This window comes from Micromys minutus, assembly GCF_963924665.1.
Source record: "Micromys minutus genome assembly, chromosome: 15".
NCBI lineage: Eukaryota > Metazoa > Chordata > Mammalia > Rodentia > Muridae > Micromys > Micromys minutus.
Window position 1 is genome coordinate 49,767,873 of NC_137984.1, and position 22,698 is coordinate 49,790,570.

The 22,698-nt window shown below is 47.0% G+C and overlaps 1 protein-coding gene across 1 annotated transcript in view; it reads right to left on the minus strand.

Annotated features, from left to right (window-relative positions):
• MAML3 (mastermind like transcriptional coactivator 3) overlaps positions 1-10,031 on the minus strand; it is a gene marked incomplete at its 5' end in the record, with an annotated part of 408,005 nt that extends 397,974 nt beyond the window's left edge. The window contains one exon of the mRNA XM_080929381.1: positions 9,567-10,031. Coding sequence (XP_080785507.1) covers positions 9,567-10,031 — 465 coding nt within the window. The remainder of the gene's footprint in view (positions 1-9,566) is intronic.
• Positions 10,032-22,698: the final 12,667 nt, after the last annotated feature.

Consider the following 22,698-nt stretch of genomic DNA (forward strand, 5'->3'; position numbering starts at 1 on the left):
CGACCAACTATAGGCGACTCCCTTTGGAAAAACATATATTCTGATTTACTGTTCCATCTGTTTATTTTGTTAGGGTCAGCCCGTTCTCTTCCTCCTAACAGAGGTCCTGGGATCAAATTCAAGAAGTCAGGCTTGGCGGCCAGGGCTTGTACCCAACAAGTTGATCTCATCACCCCTAAAACAATACTGTTTAAAGAGACAGAATTGCCTTCTGTCCTACAGTGTGCCGTAACAAGTCATGGTAAGCCATGTCGGATCAACAGACTTTTCTGTCAGTAGCTTCTCTACTTACTCACATTATATGCACAGCAAAAGCTCACCAAAGCTGAACGAGGGTTGTGTGGTTCAGGGAGCTGCAGCATTTAATTACCAAAACCTAAGGAGGAGATGTGAGACCTCTCCTCAAACAAACAAACAAACAAAAGCAAGCAAAAAAACCAAACCAAGTAAGCAAGCTGTAAAGGCAGTTTACTGTAGCGCAAGCAAAGATGGAAAACCAGGCCATAGTGTCTACCAAATACCATTTCTTACACCACACTGTAGAACATTCATAATTAACAAAAAAGAAAGAGTTGAGGCTCTATAGGGGTCCCACGAGGCCAATGGCTATAGCATAGGATACGGGACCGGATATAAATGGAGCTCAGTCGGTAGAGAAGCCCTGGGATCGAATCCCAACACAGTACCAATGATGTACGGCGTATGCATGCCTATACCCGCAGCCCTTGGAAGTAGAGGTAAAAGGATATAAAGTTCAAACTTATCCTTGGCTACTTAGCAAGTTCCAGGCAAGCCCAAAATACAAGGGCCTTTGTTTTTCTTGGTCCTTATTTTTAAGTTACAAGTATGTATTGTTTGTGTGTGTGTGTGTGCATGGTGCACGGAGAGGTAAAAGAAGAGCCTGTGGGAGTTAGTACTTGTCTCTCCTCATACGAGTCCTGGGTATTGAACTCGGGCTGTTAGGTTTAGCAGCAAGCACTGTTTCTCACTGAGCCTTCTTGCCAGCCCATATGTATGTGTTTGCATATATGGAAAATTGCAGAGTACCTACCTACCTACCTACTTAAATGGGTGAAAAGTATATTGATAATGCAATATGAGTCCAATTATGTCAAAAGTCTAATATGTAGTTACATGCAACCGTATGTAACAGTGACGACAGGAAGACAAGACAGATGCACTAAGTCGTGGTGACTGGGCCATTCAGTGAAAGGCACTGAGGGAGCCATTCTCCCTGCCTATTTCCCTTTAGTGAGTCACTCCAGCAGCTCTGTGAGCTTCTCCGATCACAGGTAGGTCAATTCTAAAACCCTTGCTGGAACCCTGCCACTCACCAATGCGGCCCATTCCCTTGGAATGGCTTACATTTTCACAAAATTGGTTTTACACCAAAACCTGACTTCTAATAATGCTAACCACTGATCCTAAATTTATGCCCCGGGATCTACAAGAGCACCTCTAATCCTTTCTTCTCGTGACAGCCCTTCAACCCTACCACCATCCATTACACTACGCACTCAGCTCTACCACTGTCTCCACTTGCCATGGCTTCCAGCCCCTGCGCCTTCCTGCTGGCGTCTAGCTAAGTGCTCCCCTTTTGTCTAATTCCCTCTGAAACCCGGATGGAAAGTCACAACCACAAGGCTACAAGCACCACGCAGCCAGAAAGAAAACGGAAAGAGAGAAAGTGAAGTCCACCTACTAGGACAATCACACCCTCATCTTTTCTGCAACACCCAGTGAAGTCTCTACAGAAATGTCAACCATAGCAGGGCGTGGCCTCAGGCCAGCATAAACTCTCGGAGACTTTGCCTGGGGAGGGGGGAAGAGAGAGGAGCTTTTTTTTTTTTTTTAATAGAAATCAATATTTAGAAGGTACATCCCTGTGGTTTTCCTAAAGATGAGTTTATTGTTACCATGAATATGAACATAGCTAATGCAACCACAAAGACTTCTTTTTAAAACAGCGTGAAGCATGCAGCTATGTCCTGCTGTCCTCCAATGAGGACAAGGGTGTCACTTCACCATGGGGTTTCCAGAGACTACGAGAGTGTCCAACACACAGCCATGGTTCACAACCAACTCATTTGATCTCAGCATATTCGGGTACTGGGCTAACTTAAGGCTCGAGGCATTCTGTCTGCATTGTGCACTGGGGCAGGAGGTAACAGGGTAAAACCAAAGTCCTCTATGAAGACACAGCTAAGGGGCACAGCAGCCTCTTGCTCTACTGGTGCATTGGATCCTGCCCATGATACCTTGAGATGTGAGAAAGACAACTCTTTGCTTTTGAGACAGGAAAAGCTACTGCACCCCCCAGTGAGCTTGGAAACACCTAAAACTTGAACATCACACGGCTTTCCAAGCCATCAAAGCCCAACACTTCTCTCACACTTAGTAACAAGTGTATTCTTGTTATGATAGAGCAAAGCCACAAGGCAAAAACCCATCCCCATCCTTTCTTCTGCATTACAGCTTACAAGTTATAGTCCATCATGGAGGGAAGTTGGGGCAGGAGCTCAAGGCAGGTAACTGAAGGCAGGAACCCCAAACCAAAGGCCACGGAGAAACCCTGTTTACTGACGTGCTCCTTAGGGCTTGCTCAGCCTGCTCTTTTATACAGCCTGAGATGAACTGCCAGGTCCTCAATAAGCTGGACCCTTCCTATCAATCATCAATGGAGAAAATGGCCCACAGGCTTGCCTGTAGACCATCTGATGGGGGCATTTCTTGGCTGCAGTTCCCTCTTCTCAGAGGACCCTACCCTGTTCCAAATTAACAAAAAAAAAAAAAAAAAAGCTAACCACCATGGTGTTCTTTGCTGGATATGGGTCAGAACGCCTGGTTTCTACTAGGGAGACGAATGTAGCATCCATGAATTATGACCATCAAAAACGTCAGGTCCGGATGAGGATAGACTATTTAAAGCAATCTGTTCATGACAACCACCCATGCCACACTATTGTTAAGTACAAATGATCAAGACCCACCATTTCTTTTCCACCTAGACCCCTGTGTTTATCCTGGAATTTGCTCAGCCCTTCCATCTAACCCTTCCCTTCTCTCCTGATACGTACAGTTCTCACCAGGTACCAGCCCCTTCAGATTCATTCACAGTCTCCCAGTGGCTACTCCTGACAATCAATGGTGGAACGCTAGTTGGCGTCATACATCCCAGTCAGAGGCTGGCCCTGCACAAGCACAAGCAAAGCACTCCAACCCATGCTCTTGATGGGAAAGCAGTGTCAGGGTACGGGCTGGGGCTGAACGGTTCTTATTCGAGCACCATTACACAGTTAGATGCTAACCACCTGGACGGGCGTTTAAGGGGTTAGGAAGGAAAGCCTGGAAGTTGTTAGTGTAAAATTAAGTATTTCACTGAAGTGTTCTCTAATTGTTAAGGAAATGCTGAAGGGGGTGAAGGTCAGTTATTAGTATTTTTAAAGATCCCATTTCAGCATGAGGTCCCTCCCAGCCAATGGGAAGTCTGACAGTATTTAAGGAGGTGCCTAAAAGATCTGTAAGGAATCTGTAAGGAATCTGTAAGTCTTTCCTGGACTCTGAGGAAGTACTGCTAGGCTTTCGTGGTTTTTATTAAGTTCCCCAAGAACAAATATGCCTGCCTTCAAAACAAACAAACGTACAGCTTTCCTTTTCGTGCCTTTGTGTGCCCGTGGCCCTAGGGAAAACAGAACGTAGTTTCTTTCTCAGAGAAAGGGACTCAAAAGCCTCTCTAGGGTTCAGACAGAATAGCCAGATAGCCTTTCTCGAAATATAACAAAATGTGTTGCCCTTCTTTGCCCCTGAAAGACACACTCTGATTTCTAAGTATCTGTTACACAGTGAGCTCCCAACTACATTTCCTGAGTGATCTGTACACTGTTAGTTCACTTTTTCTTGCAACTTTAGTTTTAAGCAAAAACAAATATGGTGAAGGAAAAAGAGCCACTTACCAGCTATAGCCGGTTTCCCAAAGCTGTGTTCCCGTCTCACAAATCTGAAAAACGAACTTTTATATTTGTCTGTTGGAAATCCATGCTGTTTTCTTAACAAAGGCATAATCTGGAGAGACTTAAAAGTTTATCAGCACCAGGCGCAGTGACACAGGCCTTTAATTCTGGTACTTGGGAGGCAGAGGCAGGGGGACTTCTGATTCCTGGGCCAGCCTGGTCTACACAGAGAAACCCTTCTCAAAAACCAAAAGCAACAACAACAAACCTTTACCAGCAACCATCTCTAAATCAGCTTTTCCCTCCTGCAAACACCAATGCCAAGTGCGTTAGAAATAACAGAGGAGTAACGTATACCGTTATGGTTTTACTTCTTCTTCTGAAAGCATCATGGGAAGGGAATATACGGTTCCTGAAGTTAAGTGGTTGGCATAAAAGACTATACTGATTTAATAGCAATCTGCTATCCCCTTCAAATAAACTGCAGTAACAATGAAAACCTATGAAGACTATACATTGTCATGCAAATTAAAATAAAAATTAATAATTTAACTTCTGTGAAGTACTACATAGACTGTGTGTCAGTGCTATGCAATATATAAGGTTTAAAATTCAGTTTACGCCATCTTATTTGTTCCAAAGAAGAGTAAACACCGTGTATGACATTAAATCCACACTAATCCAACATGATGTCGTATCCAAGTGTCTCTTTAGGCCAGCAGCACCTGAATTAATTTTTCCTCTGCTTATTGCTTCATCCCAGTTTGTAAAAAGGGTGCCAAAGAAAAGGCCAGAGCAGCAGGGCAGAGAAGAGAATAAAAGCAGGTAGCCACAGGCTCTAAACCCCCACCAGGAGCTCCTCAGCAACACAGGCAGATGTGGGAGAACCTGGAGGGTTGGTTTGCAATCTGGTCCTCTGTAAGAGTTGGATGTCTGACTGACTCCACACTTCTCTGTGATGGATAACGTTTAAAAGGCAGGTCTGGGGCAGAGAGTAGAGCAATGAACTACTGGAAACCAAACAGAATACTCATCACCCACAGAAAATTCCTCAAGGAGCATTGTCCAAGTAGAGGTGTTTTGAATGAATGCAAGAATTACTACGTAACATGCAAAACTGTTTATTGTACTGGGTCCTGGGGAGGGGGCTCAGGAGCACAAGAGAATGCTTGCTCTCAACCAAATAAAAGGCACTGTTGGGAAACCTAACACTGAACTGTGGATCTCACAAGCTTAGGTAGAAAGTAACTCAGTGTAAACAAACTTTATAGCCCATGAGCCCCATCGCTCCTACAGAAACCAAACAGTGACCAGAAAAAGTTCAGTCCTCTCTTACTATGTGCCAGAAAATCCAAAAGATATCTAAAGTGTGCCCTTGGGATTCTTAAAAGACAGGAAGGGGAGTATCAAAAATGCTAACTCCTTGGGAGCTGGCTTCACCAGAGAAGGGACGCAGCCTGAGTCTCACTTTGTAGATTATGATTAATGATTAACTGGATTGCTACTGTGCTGGCTGACTGCTGGCCACTCCATACTAAATAAAATGTACCATGACCAGAGAATAAAACAGGATTATATGTATCACTGCTTGAAAACAATGTGTTCTGAGATCTGAAGAGAACGCCATATTGTTAAGGACAGAGAAATAAGAGTTCACAGTTTTCTCGAGGCACACTAAGTCAGGTGATGGGAAAGTTGCAAAGACCATCCCGCTTCCCCATGAAGGCAGTCAGATAGGGTAAGTCCAGGCAAAGGTCACCATAAAATACAAATTTAAAAGGCAAACAGGATTTATTGAGAAGAAAGTTCAGCAGTTAGCTAGTATGTTGGCATTTCCTGGATTCAATCCATGGATTGATGAGAACATTTTTTGATGGGGTGCAGTTATATCTAATATTTAGTGATAAATACATATATCATCAAATGAATTTTAGGGATAAACTCTTCGGAGCATGGGTTCCATAGATTTACACACTCTGCAAACTGTCTGTAAATTGTTGGGATGGTGACAGGGAGAGATCATGTACTGCAGTTCTCCAGGTGAGTAAGCCCACAGCCATTTTGAGATGTCAAAACCACACTGATGTGTTTCTTGATGTCTCTAACTGATGACATCCCAGTCAAGTCTATTCATCTTGAGCTTGAAAATAAAAAACCGTATATTAACACTGGACCCAGAACCTGTTCCAAGTGCTGGAATGAATGTTATTTGCTACCAGAAGAAGATCTTAGGAAAGACAACTTCTCCATTGAGATTCTTACATTCATGAGGTCAATAGATCTCACCAAGGGGCCTGGGGGAGGAACTTCTGTAAAAATAAAAGTGTGATGGCCAATGTTGGATTTGTACCTGTGTAGAAAGGACCCGTCACTTGAAGTAATTAATATACGCTCAAATTTAGGAGCGCCGCCTGTGGCTTTTGGGTTGCTAGTTGGTGTTGCCTGCCTTTCATGTCTATGCTTGTAAACATGTAAGACAGAAAAGCAAATCCAAAGAAGCAACGCCCTCATTAGATCGTCATTTTAACCCAAGCCAGGCAGAAGGAATCAATCGATATTTAGTACTTTGGACATATTGGTCCTAAGAAGTAAACAATAGCAATAAAACAGAAAAGAATCCTATTCGATTTTATTTTTATCCTCACTGTTGTTTGGCTGTGGCTGATCACCGTTTTTCTTTAGGGCTTTCCAAATAGTGAGTCCAATCTGAGAACTAAATTTAATTGCTCTGTGCCTCACCAGAGTATCACTATAATCCAGCAGTCAATTCAAAAAAAAAAAAAAAAAAAAAAAAAAAAAAATGAAGAGGAACATTTCCTTAGTAACCCATCTTGAAGATTTTTTTCTTATCTCGTACATAGGATAAGCTTAAAGTATTCTTCCATCTCAGAGGCGGATGTGAATTCTGAAACTAATTGTTTTCCAGGAAAATGTAACCCATAAAGAATGGTTACGAGGTTAATTTCTGTCTCTGTACACAGACTTTACACACACGTCTTTGCGTAGGATTGAAGCGGTTTATTTTCACCCCACGCGTCACACATACTTCACATTGGCATCTGTGAGGTGCCTGTGATTCGGCAGAAGCTAGAATATAGTGTTTTGCACACGGGTTCAGTATTTCTATAAGCTGGTAAACTAAATTATTGAAAACTGATAGAAAAAAATGGATTTTTCAGGCAATCATTCTTCAAGTTTGTTAATAGGATTCATTGAGAAATTTATAGCTGTTTACTTCATCTATTCAAATAAGCTTTATATTTTTATTTTGAAGTTAACCGCTGGCTTGGGCGAGCTGCCTCATCGATAATCTCAGAATACAGGCTGGCTGTACCTGCGGGTGTTTTAGCAGAGTCGTGTCCCCAACCCCCACCCGCTACCCCAGTCTTCCTACCACCATCTAAGGGTGGTTAAGGGAGTACGTAGCCCAGAGACAAAACTTTCTGGTCCCTGACTCTACTCCTTTCGCCTTCGAAACCAGGTCTCTAAAAAAGGACAGTGGCTTTTGTTCCACAGTCGTTCACCGCCCCCCACACCCCCATCCAGCCCCAAAGGTCGTAAACTGTGTCAGAACACCGGAATTTTGAACCTCACGCAGAAAGCCCATTTTGATGCAATTGGGAACAGAAGGTGTGCTAACATTAAAGGGAGTTAAGAGGTGGGCAAGGATGGAATCTTTGATGCCTGGATTATTCTTCTCCAGTCTCAGGTTAGCTATCTCCCGTGACTGAGAGCGAGGGCAGGGAGGTGGATTAGGGGACTGCGAGGGACACCAATGCCACCTGGGTCCCCCAGCTACAGTCAAGACCCCGGTCTCGTCCCAGCTCAGGGTACAATCAGGAAAAAGCCAGTGTGTGCATGGTTCAGAGCTTCCTGTTTTTAAGAAAGAAGCTCCCAACAAGACTCTGGGACCCGGGTTCTTCCTCCCACCGCGCTGGTGGCCTGGGGCGGCGGAGGGGGCAGGACCGGAGGCGCTGGGCGGTCCCCCGGGCTTAGCAGGGCCGCCAGGCGGACAAAGCGCCTCCCGCTCCCTCCCCCACGGCCGCTTTCCAAAAGGGAGGGGAAAGAAGGAGCGCCTGGGATGGGGCGGGGGTGGAGAGGGAAGCACAGGAGAGAGAGGGGAGGAGGAGGGCGCTGCCGGCGGGACTGGGCTGGAGCGCACTGAAGAGGGAGGGCAGGGAGGAGGGGCCAAGGAGAGCAGAGAGGAGGGAAGGATTCTTGAAGCCCAAGATAAACAAATTGTTCCTCTTCACGTGCGGGGTGGAGGGTGGAGGGTGGGGGGTGGGGGGTGGGAGCGAGCCAGCTCAGAGGCCTCCCCTCCCCCACACCGGCTCTTTGTCACCGCCCGCCCTCCAGAGCGCCCGGCGACACTGGCACCACCCCTGGCGCTCCGAGATCCGGAACGTGCGCGTCGCAACAGAAAGCACTCGGAGAGAGCGGCCGGCACCCGGCTCCGGGCAGCCGGTGAAGGCACGGTGGGGAGAGCAGGCGCGCTCCGTGGAGAAGGCTATTACCGGGGCCCCGAACCTAGCGACATGGTGGGGGAGGGATTACAGACACCTTTCCCAAGCTTTCGGCCTCCCCCTCCTCCTCTCCCAGGGAAGAAAACTAGAGAACCCTAGAGAGAAGATAAGAGAAAGGATTCCACCCTCCGGGTTAGGGGTGGGATCGGCCCCTTCCTCCCCCTAGCACTTAAGCCATTGGCTGCGCATCCTCCCGCGAACCCACCCACCCGGCCATTTAAGCCTTTCTCCTCCCATCTTTCCTCCACTCCTCCGGGTTCATTACTCGTCGCCGCAAAGTTGGTGGAGTGCGAGGTGGGGGCAGGTTGAGGAAGAGGATGGGGGCAATCCGAAGCCTTGAGACTGGGTCAGAGCACAGCTCTGGCTCCCCCCTCCCCGAGCTGCGTCCCTCTCGACCCCTCGCTGCTGCCCCACCTGCCCTGCCACAGCGGCGGGTCTAGAGCGAGGAGCGCTTCCGCGCCCCGCATCCGCGCGCGCCCCCACGAGTACGCGCGCGCAGCCACCCTCACTCGCATCTCACCCACTTCAAAGTTCATTCACAAAACTCTCAGACTTTCCCAAGCCCAAAGGAGAGGAAGTCAGGAACTCTTCCTTTCCCTCCTAAGGGTTCAGGGCCTGGCGCACACTCAGAGTGTGCGACAGCATCAGTTTCTCCCTGCACCCGGCGGATGTGTTGAGAGGGGTGGGCGAAAGGGGACCTATCTGGGGAGGCGCGGCGGTACGGCGAAAGGTGAAGGCGGGGCGCGGAAAAGAGCAGCGTGGTTTCTACTCCCGGGTTCACTCTCGTTTGAAACGATTTCTAAGACAAGGAGGGGGAAACTTTTCCTGCACCTCACTCACTCTGGCACTAAAGCTCCCTCCTCCCCTTGGAGTCGTGACTGGCTTCTCTCCCTCTCATCCCTTCCTCCCCAAATCTGACAAGCCTGACAGATTAACAGGTAGCGGCGGCGGCGGCGGCGTTTACCCTAAGAAAAGTTGACGTTAACCCTTCGACTCCATCCTACCTCGCCCCCGGTGCAAATCAGACCCTCACAGCCCCCAGGCTAGAAACTCCACGCCCCCGACCCCAACGCGCACCCCAGTGAGCCCTCACCATGATCAGCGTATGGTTCCTCTGCTCGGCTGAGGCAGCCTCCGCATCTTGCTGGGCTTTACTTGGGTGCTGCTGCTTGCCGGTGCCGGCGCCCGATTTCTTGGCTCTCTGCTCCAGGGTCCTCTGATAGAGGTTCACGGTGTCCCGGCGCTCCAGCTCCAGCTGCTCCACCTGAGCCTGCTGATACCTGTTCTCGCAGTTGACGTGGTGCCGCCGGCAGCCCTCGATGCGCTGGCGGAGCCGCTCCACTACGGTGCTGTGCTTGGGGACGGCCGCCGAGCCGCCGCCGGGGCCCCCGGAGCCGCCGCAGCCGCCGGCCGCGGGGTGATTGCCACTCGGAGCAACCGGAGTGCTATTGGGAGTATTCACGCCGATCCCGGCCCCGCCGAGGCTGCTGCTCAGGCTGCTGTTGATGCAGATACTACTACCATTCGCGGCAGCAGCGGGGGCTGCGAAATCCCCCATCCTGCTCCCGGGGCACACTATTTTGGAAGAACTTTTTTTTTAATCCACCCCCCTATCAGCCTCCTCCTTGGGTCCAAGGATTAAAATAGTTTAAGTGGAACGCGGGGGAGACGCAAACACATGGATGAAAACAGCGATCCCCACGGGGTGAAAAAAAAGGGGGGGGGAGATTTTTGGGTTTTCTTTTCTTTTTTCTTTTTTGTTTCCTTAAAAAAAAAAAAAACTGGAGAGAAGAGGGGGTGTTATCAGAATACCATCAGACACCTATCAACAAACAGAATCCCAACAAACTGAGCCGGCAGCAGACAGGCTTGCAACTCAAGGGGAGATCCGCTCCTCGCCTGCCTCCTTTTAATAATCCATTATTTTCTAATAAATTCCAGGAGGTTTCCGGTGGTTGGCAAGCATTTTCTCCCTACGTACCGAAAAGCACACCCCATGTACACACACGAGCGTGTGCCTCCAGTGCGAACACGCGCGACACACACTCACTCCACGCCGCATCGGAAAACGGCGAGCTTGCTTATTGCATTTTCCTTCCACAAAAAAGTTTTGGTGTTTATGCCGCCCCGTGTTCTCAAAGTACTTTGGCTGCTCAGTTGCATTTCACAGGAGCCTAGACATCGAGTCCTCGGGCTGGGCAAGTAAACACATGGACAGTCCGAGGCGACTGCAAAAGTAGATCGCTGGAGTCCTTTGCGAAACGCCGCGCGGAGAGCAGCCACTAACGCTCGGCCAGGCTGCCGCTGCCGCCGCCGCCTCCGCCACCATCACAATGATCAACTGCTCGCCGCCGCCGCCGCCTCCTCCTCCTCGCGCTCCTCCACCTCCTCCTCCTCCTCCATGCCAGCGGAGTGATATCAGGACGCGCGAGCTCAGTAAACACGGCAGCGGCGGCGGCTGGAGGCCGTGAGACGAGCCCGGGGACCCGGTGCAAAACCCGGCCCGGACTCTCCCCGGGCGGGAGCGGGCGCGGCGCGCACCGACCTGACTCCCGCCTCCCTCGCCGTCCCCCTCGCCCTCCCCTTCCCCAACCCAGCTGCTCCCCAGGCTGGGAAGCCGGACCTGCCAGGAGGAGGAGGGAAAGCAAAGATGGGGGAAATCTTAGGAGTGGATCACCTTTTGACCCGTGTGTGTGTGTGTGTGTGTGTGTGTGTGTGTGTGTGTGTGTGTGTGTGTGTGAGCGCGCGGCGCGCGTATATATGTGGGTACGCGCGAGTGCGCGAGGACGCGCCTGGCTGGCTGCGTTTCCTCCTGCCCAGCGAGGTATCCAGTGAGCCCAAGTTGTTGTTATACATTTATGCATTATATTGCAGAACTATGCATGACCAGGCAGAAACATTGCTTCACAGCAGCTGTCATTCCCACACATGTGGAACGAGAAAAGGCAAACGGGTGGCTTGTTTTTTAGACCCAGAAAAGAAGACCCTGCTAGTGAATACTTGCTCAAACTCTAGGACCCTCTTAAACCAAATACTTAATTTTTTACATTTTATTTATTTATTTATTTGGAAGGAAGAGTGCCTAGTGCCACAGCGCACTCACACTTAGAAGTCAGAAGGCAGCTTTGTGGAGTCCTCTACGGTGGGTACTAGGATTTAAACCAAGGTTGTCAAGATCTGGGGCAAATCTCATCCATCTCAAAGTACCCACTTCTCAATGAACAGAAGTCAGCAGTCAAAACCAAAACAAACCTTGGGTTATTATTTCTTCCTCTGGACATAATGACTGTTGTTATTTGGGAGGTTATTGTTTTACATTTTTCTTGAAAAATTTAAAACCAGGCAAGCAAGGACTTGGAGGTGAGACTAACAGTACATTTAAAAAGACTGTTTTGAACACTAGGTGCTAATAATCCAGTAATTAAAGGTCCTTCCTAAATCATGTAGAAAGGCTGCAGATTCCATGCTTTAGAAGTATTGAGAGATACAGCATTTCACAGTTTGTTGTGACCAAAACAAAAAAAGTCACTAAAATGGGGGAGGAGGGCTTACCTTGTTCTAGATACATTTTTATTGCCATGGATTCACAATAGCAAAATCAAAATGGAGTCCTGCAGAAAAATCATCTCAAGTTTTGTTTTATTATCGTACATCATCTACCCAGACACTGACAAGAAGGTTCAAACACCCTTGGCTCAGTCTTACACCATTGCCAAGAGACTTCTACAAAAAATGAAAAGGCAGAAATTGCTACCCCTTCTGGGGTCCCGGGCCACAGACCTCGATGGTGAAGGTTTTCAGGAGAAGGCATTTTGTATTGTCTCAACAGATCATGTAGAATGAGTTTGGGGGAAGGGGGTAAAAACACAGCCCAGTTTTCTAAAGTACCCAGGAATAAAGGAACTTTGGGCCTTGTATTTTGTATGACAAAACTTTTCCTGGGGAGGTGAGGCACATGCCTACTCATCCCAGAAAGAGCCCACCACAGACCAGTACAGATACCACGGTCCAGTTTCATGAACCAAGGAGTTTTATTGGTGTTACGTATAGGAGTATGGGTGAGGGGTTACTACAGGAGCAGAAATGACTCAAAGGCAGCTGCCTCCCCACAGCCCACCAGAGTGATGACAGCTCCGAAGAGTTGGGAACCTGGAACACACTGCACAGCCTGCAGCAGCTCCACAGGTTGGACAGTGTCCTGTCCCAGTACCTCAGTTGTTCTAACCCTGTTCCGGGCAGTTTGGGCTGGTTTCTGCAGCTTCTGGGCAGCAGCTTGGCTTTTCTGAGTCTTTAAAAGAAAAGTTTCCCTCCCAAGTCTGAGAGGGTATCTTGGCTTCTGTTATTTACTCTAGTAGGCAGGAGCCTGGTGAATCTGGTCAGTTTCTGGGACTTCCTCAAACTATTGTGAATAATTTACCTTCCTGCTTACAGAGCACTCTAAGGAAACTGTTACCCACTTACGCATTCGGCATGAGGTCTGATTTAAAGTCTCTTCACGTCTTGGTTTTGCTGATTGGCAGCGATGCTGTTTCTGACCTCAAAGTATCAGATATCTGTAACTATAGTTCTCAGTTAACCAGGTCTCTATGATGAACTGTATCTTTAACATCCATTGAATTATTTGGCTTTGAAAAAGGAGAGCAAATTACTTATCTTGGTGAAAGGCAGTAAGAGGTAAAAACCTAGTGTGAGAATCTCTTGTTAAAGCCTCCTGCCTTTTCTGAAATCTAATTAATCTACAAGCTCCTGAGTCGTTAATGCTCCTCAATGCCAGCCAGAAAACTAATCTGAGGGGCTGAAGAGCTGGCTCAGAAGTTACAAACACTATCAGAGTACCAAGGCTTGGTTCCCAGAACCGTCATGGTAGTTTACAACAGCCTAGAATCCCAGTTCTGGAGGATCTGGTAACCTCCTCCGGCCTCTGCAATCTCTAGACACACACGCACACACAGTGCACATACATTCAGGCAAAATAATGAGAAATAAATCCTTTTAAAAAGAAAATTAAGCCGAGTAAGCATTATACAAAAGAATCCATTTGCACTCTAAAAAAATATAGAAACGAAATTACAAGGAAAAGAGATGAGCAAGTAACCTTTCTGACGTGCTCACAGAGAAGTCTATACCCATGACTTCACCGCAGGGGGGAGAAAGCTATGATCCTGAGCATGTGCTAATCCTCATACCTACTACCTACACAGCCAAGTCAAGACTGCAACTTAATTTACTTAGGCAAGAATTTAGACTGTCTGAACTACAGGTTCTCTGGTTTCGAGACACTGCTATTCATTCTATATTTTTCTTGAATCGGACTTTAATTTTTTCTTTGTGGACAATTTCCCACACAGAGAAAACAAAACTAATAATAATTAAGGCATTATGAGTTCCCATAAGTTCATTTTCTCATCTCTCTTAAAAGGAAACTGAAAGTACATAGAAATCTACATCCCTCTCTTTGGGGGACCAGTTTGTAGAGGAGTTTAGTTTGCGACTGTACCCAAGAGCTCCTCAATATCAAGCAGGGCTATTTTTGCACGGCAACAGCAAGTTGGGTCTGATTTTAGTGCCTGACGTGGGCCACATTCAAAAGAACTGACAGTTCAGAAAATCCCCGTCGCACACGCAGCATTACCCACCTCTTCAAAGTGGTGGCGATGGCAGTCACAAGCAGAAGTCTTTGAAAACATCAACTTGGACAGTACCCCACTATGCATACTTGAGGTCAGAAACACCATCGCAGCTGTGAGGGGGGCTAGAAAAGTCAGGAAGTGAGCCGGCTGGGGAATTGAACCACACATCACCATAAAGCAGTGATGTTCTTTTACTGTAGTACTCTCAGCCAAAGCAGAGACCTGCGTCCTGACTGTTTCTAGACCGTCTGACATATCTCTGCAAGCCTGCCTAGATTACTCCTTGGAAGAAAAAGCCAGGTTCCAAGGGCAGTGATTTTAGCCCTCTGTCATTACTGGGTATTGATCGTGCAAGCAACTTTGTCTTTTATTTGTGCGTGCTATGGAGTGAGTCTTCAGGGTAACAGCTGTAGACTCACCAGCAACACTTGATGAAATGGAAAAATAAACGTAATCTGAGATGTACCAGGCATGTTGGCACACACCTTTAATACCAGGACTTGGGAGGCAGAGGCAGACAGGTCTTTGAGTTTGAGGCCAACCTGGTCAACAGAGGAAGTTTCCCTGTATAGCCAGGACTATACAGAGAAATCCTATCCCAGAAATAGACAGGAGGATGGGTAGATAAGTAGATGGATGGATGGACAGACAGACGGACAGACAGGCAGATGGACAGATGGAATCTAAGATGCTAGAGGAAAGATGAAAAAGGTGGGCAGGATGTAATGATTGGGCCCAGGGTGGTACAGTCAGCTTACCTTACAAACACGGGAACCTGAGTTTGATCTCCAGCAGCCACCTAAACACTGGGTTTGTGACCTCAACACTGAGATGGAGAAGATGGGAGGGCCTTTGGTACTGGCCAGTCTAGATTTTAATCGATAAGTTTCAGGTCAATGAAAGACCCCGTGTCAATGGACATTATTACTGGGGTTGATGTTCAAGGTTGTCCTTTGGCCTCCACCCTGTGGGAAAACTATAGTTACATCCTCAGCCTGTGTTGATATCTCCACACGTGCCAATGGGGAGAGGCCGTGCTGAGTAAGCACCACCCCACCCTGTCCTGTACCTCTGGGCCTTGATCCCCAGATGGCATCTCCATGAACTGAATCACATTCTCCCTCCTTTGGTCAATTCTGCAATCTGTCCATGTCTATCTGATGGGACCCCAGCGATGCAGTGACAGGAAGGACGTCTTCATGTACACATTCAGTTCATATCCCACCCTGCCTCCCTGCTGTCAAGGAATCAGTAAAACTGGCTTCATCCTTGTACCCTAAAACAGGACTTTGGCGACCAGGGGAACAGAAACACTGCTGTTCATGTTCAAATCAGCAAATATTTATAAGTTCTTAACGGAGCGGCACAATCCCACAGGCCCAGTCAACTGTCAGGCGAACCACAGTTTCAGTAATTCCACAAACGTGTAGGGTCACCTGTGTGCCACGTACTAGGTTTGTACTATGCACATACCTTAGCAGAACACTATCCTGACCTCAGTGGACCATGACAGTGGATGCGACAGGATTGAGATAGAAAGGGTATGGGGACAAAGGAATCGCTACATGCTCAGAAGACCAAGAAAGCTTTTCCAGGGAAACCCACCAGTACTTCCCTCTCATGAGCCCGTGAGCATAAGAGAGTGTGCTGAGAGATGAGAGATGAGACCTGGGAGATGGAGCAGGAGCCAGAGTTCAAGGCGTTCCAGAAGTTCAGGGCCTGCCCTTGGGACACCACGTGCTGTTAAAAGAACTGCAGCCAATTCACACTTTTAAAAAATATTTATTTATTTATTTATTTGATGTATATGAGTAGCTGTTTTCAGATACACCAGAAGAGGGCATTGATTACAGATGATTCTGAGCCACCATGTGGTTGTTGGGATTTGAACTCAGGTCCTCTGGAAGAGTAGTCGGTGCTCTTAACCGCTGAGCCATCTCTCTAGTCGCACACTTTTTTAAAATTTTTTTAAACTCCGGACATTTTTTTCAAAAGTGTGTTCTGGAAATCCTGGTTCTATCAGATGCTTCACCAGGAAAGTGTCTGATCTAAGTACATTTAGGTCATGGTCGCCTGGCATCTCTCTTGGAGATTCATTACCACGGAACACTCCGTGTAAGACAGTGATACCTATGAGGATGTATCTCAGTAGTATGACACTGCCTAGCATCACAAGACCCTGGACTCAGTCTTCCCCAGCGCCTCAGGAAGGAAGAGAAGGGTGTGTGTATGTGGGGAATCAAAGGAGTCCTGTGGATCTTATTTCAAAATGTGTGTGTGCCATGTGTGCACATGTATGTGTAGATATGTTTGACTGGTATGTATTTGTGTATGTGTGTGTGGTATATGTGCACACGTGTGCATATGTACACATGTGTGTGTGTGACCAGTGTCCAGAAGCCAGAGAACAATGTCCCCATCACTCTGCCTAGAGCACTGGTCTCCTGCTGAACCTGGAGTTACGTTGGAAGTCAGCAGGTCCCAACCAACCTCTGGGCTCCATCTCTCCACAAGGCTGAAATTGCTGAAATTGCAGACACAAGCAGGAGCACATGCCTGTTTTTATTTACAGGCTACTAGGATTCGAACTCAGGTCCCCAGGCTTGCACAGCCAGCGCTCTTACTACCTGCCAGCCATCTCCCTAGCCCTTGAAGACAGTCAGTTTAAATCCACCCACATTCACAACTGCCAGGGATGTCTGGGACAAAGGCCACATTCCCTCATGATTTCAGTGTCCTTAACAAGCAGGACCGGGGCCCTTTAGTAACTTCTGCTGCATGTGGTGAACTCTGACTTTAACGTGAGGAGGAAGTAGGTCCATAAAACAGAAATCCCACAGGGAGAATTTGGCTAGCCTTTTCCAACATGGCCCTCTGAGTATATTAATACCTATCTCCATATACAAAACCTTCTTATGAGGGATTAGGCCAGCCTCATTTAGTTGGACCCTTAATTATGGGTTATCTTTTAATATGAAAGGTTACCTTATGTTGGAAGCCTGTGCTCTGTCTGGAATAACCAACACTGGCCTCCTGGAGAAATTTCAATGAGTTCCTTGTGCCTAGTAAGCCAACTGCTATTGAAAGACTCATAGACCAGGGCCCTTTCCAAGTTTGTTTCCTTTAGAGATAAATAAATACCCCACTTACACTGCTAATTTTCACTTTTTAACAGGAATCCCAGACTATGCCATACATTTCAAGAGGAATATGAGTTGGTGGATTATTTTCTTGTTCATGTATTTTAATATGTATGTAATGGTTGTCTAGTTATTATGGGAAAGGTTATCTGAAATCCATGAAAAAGCTTTTCACTGTGGTTCACTGTTCTTTGTGGTGCTGGATCATCTGATATGAAAGTTTTGGTTCCAATTGTAGAAGTTGAAGAATATGTTTTTGATAGTCTATAGCCAACTAAACTGTTACTGTCAGAAATTACTAAATTTAATCCTCACCCATTGTATTGGTGAGGAAATCGAGGCTCAGTAGATTTCCCTAAACTACACAGATTCAAGTTCCAGAAACCAGATCTGAATGCTGACATTCTAACCCTAGAGCACAGAACAGCAGATGGGTTGCGGAACAGGGTCCTACATTGAAAGTTCAGAGTTCAGACACCACTTTTATTGCTTTGCTTCCTCATCCCATGGCGATGAGTCTGTTGCCAGTCAGGATTAAGGCTGAGGTACAGATTTTTGCAGAAAGCTGTCTCTTTTGCTCCAGTCAAATCCGGGGCACTCCTATCTTTGAATTTAATGGATTTGACTGTGGTCTATTTTCCCATTTAACTACTCTCAAGTTTTGTTTATTAAACTTTGTGCCTACATCTAGGTCTGCTTAAGAAGGAGTTCCATGGCTGTGAGGGGGGTGCAGGAAGCCATGGTTCATCCAAGTTACAACATGAGAGAGGTGGGAGTACCCCTGGGGTTTCAATCCTACACTGTCCTTCCTTTCAAATTATTTCAATGCAATCTAAGAAAATCAGAATAGGCTATAATTTATTTATCTAAATGCTGTTCCCAGGCGGCCCCGCGGATCCTATAAATTGCCTTGGAGCGGTGCCAGGCTGGAAGACAGGCGGAGCAGACTCTTACAGTTGCCCATATGCCGTCCTGGTGTATGTTGGAAGATGGAAGGACTTCATGTTTGTTGCACACCATCGTAGTTACTGCCTATTTGGCAAGAAACATGTTATCTATTAATGAACAGCCCCCTCCAATCCCATTACCTCTAAGTACAGGTAAAACAGAGTTGGCTCAAATTTGCTGATAGTTTCCAGGGATGCTACCAGACCCTCGGCTTTATGTGAAAAGGGTACCCAGGTCTTTCCTGGTAAGCAGTTATGATTTGACAGGTCCATGGACTTCATTCATCTCCAGTGAGCAGGGGAGGGCTCTATTTGAGTTGAAATAAGTAGCTGAGGATTGCATAAGCCTCAGATGCTTGACGGTTGACACAGTCTACTGCAGATTAAGTCTGCGTCCTCCTACGTGCACGCTGAGACCCTAATCATCAACAAGTGTGATTGTATTAGGATATAGATTTGAGTGAGGTAATTAAATCATAAGACTGGGGCCTCATCAGACATCAGGATTAGTTATGAGAAGACATCCAAGGGCTGGAGAGATGGTTCAGCAGCTAAGGGCACATACTGCTCATATACAGAAGACCCAGGTTCAGCCACAGCTGCCTACAGTTTCCACTCCAGTGAGCATCTGACCTCTCCGGCCTACACTGTATGCCATTCACATACAGGTGCACATACTCACACAGACATGCCCAGTCCCATGCATGAGTACTTTAAAGTAAAAGTCAGTCATTTTAGGAACTAACCTAACAGGATCCCCTTTCCCTCTTTCTCTCCTGAAAACCAGAAATGGGGCTCTTACCTCCCACATTGCAACCTACATCTTGACTTTGGACTTCCTGAGGACGTTTATATCCACGAGGAACAAACGTCTGTCACTCAAGCCAGCCAGTCTATGACATTTCTCCATATGATTAAGGACATTTGTTCATCTAGTATGGAGGAGATGCACACATACCATGAAACCACATGGAGATCCAAGGCTGATTTTTCAGATTTGGTTCTCTGCTTCCTCCTGAGGATCTTACGGTTCAAACTCAGAGAGTCGACTAGCTGCAAGCTCCTTTACCTGTGGAGCCTCCTCACCAGCCCAGTGCTATCTACCGTGACGAAGACTCAGAAGCCCACCAGAGAAAATGCCGCTTTGCTAAGTACTTCCATTGTATAGATGGGAAAATCCCATCGGGACCCAGAGTGTGGTTTGGTGCTCGGTGCTGCTTAGCCTGCAGAACACCTTCTACCTCAACACCGAACAGGGAAGTTTACAAGATCAAATGCAAAGCCTGTGTCTGAACACCTTCTGGTGTGTCATTACCACATCCGAGGTCTGTACTGTGGTCCTCAAAGGGCCACATAGCCTCCCTTCGCTCTCTGCTAATGTCATTCATTCCGTAACCATTGACTAGTGTAGGGTCACAGTCCCACACTCAGAGATGGGGTACACATACACACACGAAAGAAGAATGCCTTCATCCAGGAAACCTCCCAGACTAATGGTGGGTGGGGACTGTGGGTGACAGGACACTGAAAGCACTGGCAAAGGGAGATTGGGGGAAGAGCCTAAGCTTAGTTAGAGAGACATCTGTATTAGGGAGAAGTAACAACAGGCAAATGCCAGGTAGCGCTTGGCTCACTATCTGATGGAGGCTCGCCCGGGCCTGTCTGTCTAATGGCTTGCTGCTGTTCTCCCATTTTAACATTGGAACAAAGCCTGGGCAGCATCGGTTTGTCTCTCAACAAGCTGCATTCTTCGTGTTGGCTCCGGTAGACAGTCTAGGTCAGCGGATTTTAAGAGGCCTTGAGCCCTAAGAATTCCTTCATTGGGCCCCAGGGACCTACGGCAAGGAGCAGATCCTTCTTCAGCTCAACTGCGTGCTTCAAATTGAGTAAGGTCTTTTTTCCTTTTATTATTGACTCTTCAGCTTAGAGTCTGAAAGTAGTGTGCGCCACCCCGTATCTGAACGGATCTCTGTGTGGAAGTGTGTGGATGTGTGTGGATGTGTGTGGATCTCTGTGTGGAAGTCAGAGAACAACCTTCGGTGTTGTTCACCAGGTCCCATGAACTTTGTTTTTGGGGGTAGCCTCTCTCACTGACCTGGAAGTCACCAAATAGGCTAGGGTGTCTGGCCAGCAAGTCTCAGGAATCTACCTGTCTCTGTCTCTCCAGTTGTAAGATTACAACACTGTATCCCTCTGACATTTTTAACATGGGTCCTTCTCCACAATAAACACTAGTTTTTCTCTGGGTACTGATGAATCCCCATTAGCAGTATATTCAAGTTAGCATGCACAAAGGCCTGGGTTCGTTCTCCAGACATTGTGGAAAGCACCAGTCACCTTACCCCCCACACCCCCCCCCCAGGAAGAGGGGAGAAAGGTCAAAAGCTCAAGACCACTCTCATCTGTATCATGAGCTCCAGACCAGCCTGGGGAACCTGATTCTTTGCCTCAAAACAAAAACCAGAAATATTAGTTTGGTTTTCTGCAGAGTGTTGGGTGGCAGTGGGGGTTGTTGTATTGAAGTTGTTTTATTGCTTTGTTTTGTTTCTAGCTACATTACTTAGCTTTAAATATCTTTATTTTGGGCTTCCTAATGATCTTACCCATGCTGTCGCAGGATATCATATATCTTTTAAAATCATCCGGCCTACCTGCACACCCAGTAAGTTTGCAGAGGTCTAGGACAGCCAAGCACCCCTTGGCTCTCGGGGTACACTAGTCACCAGCCACACTGCCTTAAACCCAGAGACTGGTTACAAGATGAAGGGGACTCTGTTGGGTTTCATTAAAGTCCTCCTTGGGAATTTTGCTGATGTCACCAGAAAAGTGATTTTTCCCCTCCCCCAGAGTGGTGGGATGTGTAAGGTTGAAGCTGCTTGGTTGGGCCTAGCTTTACTCCAGCATGAAGAAGGCCAGCCTGAATACAGGCCAACCCAGGAGAGAACAGAGTCAAGGACTGGAGGCAGTTCCAGCGCATCTCTGCCTACTAGATCTGCTGGGCCGAAGAACGCTACACACCTCTTCCAGGGGTGGTACTGATTCTCCCTCTCTCTCTCTCTGCAGTATACACGTGTGTGTGGGACGACTGCCATTTTGGGACTAGTTAAATAAATTGTATTGTACCTAAAGAATGGATGCTCTGAATGAATAAAGAAGGGACAATTCAAAAGGAATCATGGAAACCAACTCAGAAATCACTGCTTTACTTAACATAGGAAAAAAAACATTAAGACATCTGAGGGCTGCAACTGGGGGAACTGGGTAATTCATAAGAAAACCCGTAAAGCGGCTATGATGACCATAACAAGCAAGTTGACCTCAAACACTTTGGAGGGAATGTAGGTCAGGAGGACAGCGTGGTGAGTGGCAAGTTCCAGGCCAGCCTAGGGAACTTAGCAAGAGCCTGTGTCAAAACAAAACAGGAAGACAAATGGTGGTGCACACCTTTAATCCCAGCACTCAGGAGGCAGAGGCAGGAAGATCTCTGAGTTCAAAGCCAACCTGGTCTACATAGAGAATTGCAGACCAGTCAAGGCTACTTAATGAGAACCGACCTCAAAAATCTTGAACTCCTGGAGAGGAATGGAGATCTGTAGTCAAGGGTAGAACACTTGCCTAGCTTGCTGATGGCTAATTCACAGCTCAGCAGAAAGGAAAAAAGACAGAACAGAAGACAGAGACCAACATTATACCACAATGCAGCAACTCCGGAATAAGTACCCCAAGGAACTCTGAACAGGGTGGCTAAAGGGACATTGCAGTAGTTCCTTATTCACAATGGTCAGTGCACCAAGCAAACCAAATGCTCAGGGGTGGAGAAGCAAAGAAACTGCGGCATAGCATAAAACACTACTCAGCTGAGGACCGGAAGTCCAGTTTGTGTCTCCAATGAGACAAAGGCTCAGTGCTTTCTTCAGTCTGGGAGGGAGCCTAGCCGAAGGAATGGTGCTGCCTATGGTGTGTTGTGTCTTGCCTCCACAGTTAACCTAAGAAGGTCCCCCACAGACACACCCAGAAGTTTGTCTTCTGGGCAATACTAGGTCCTGTGAAGTTACCCATCAATATTAACCACCATAGAACTGAACTGACTGTTATTACAGACTGAGACACCCTGTTTGCTTTCTGGATTCCATTTATCTATGTATCCATCTGTCTGTCTGTTTGTCTATCTATTTGTTCTAACTGAAAATAGATTTTTTAAATATAATATATCTGATCACAGTTTCCTCGCCCCCAACTCTTCCTGGATCCTCTACCTCCCTAACTACCCACACCCACACCCTTTCTTTTTCTCATTAGAATACAATTAGGCATCTAAAATAAAATAATCTTATCTCTCCTTTCTGAGGATCTGGGGACTTTCAGCCTCATTAACCACTTAGCTATACTGTTCCTAAGCTCATACGTGCGCTCATATGTATGTGTATGTGCATGGAAACACACACATAACATGACCATCTTTTACCTTGTATCCTGCTGCAACACAAACCAGAGCTACTTCAGCCTTC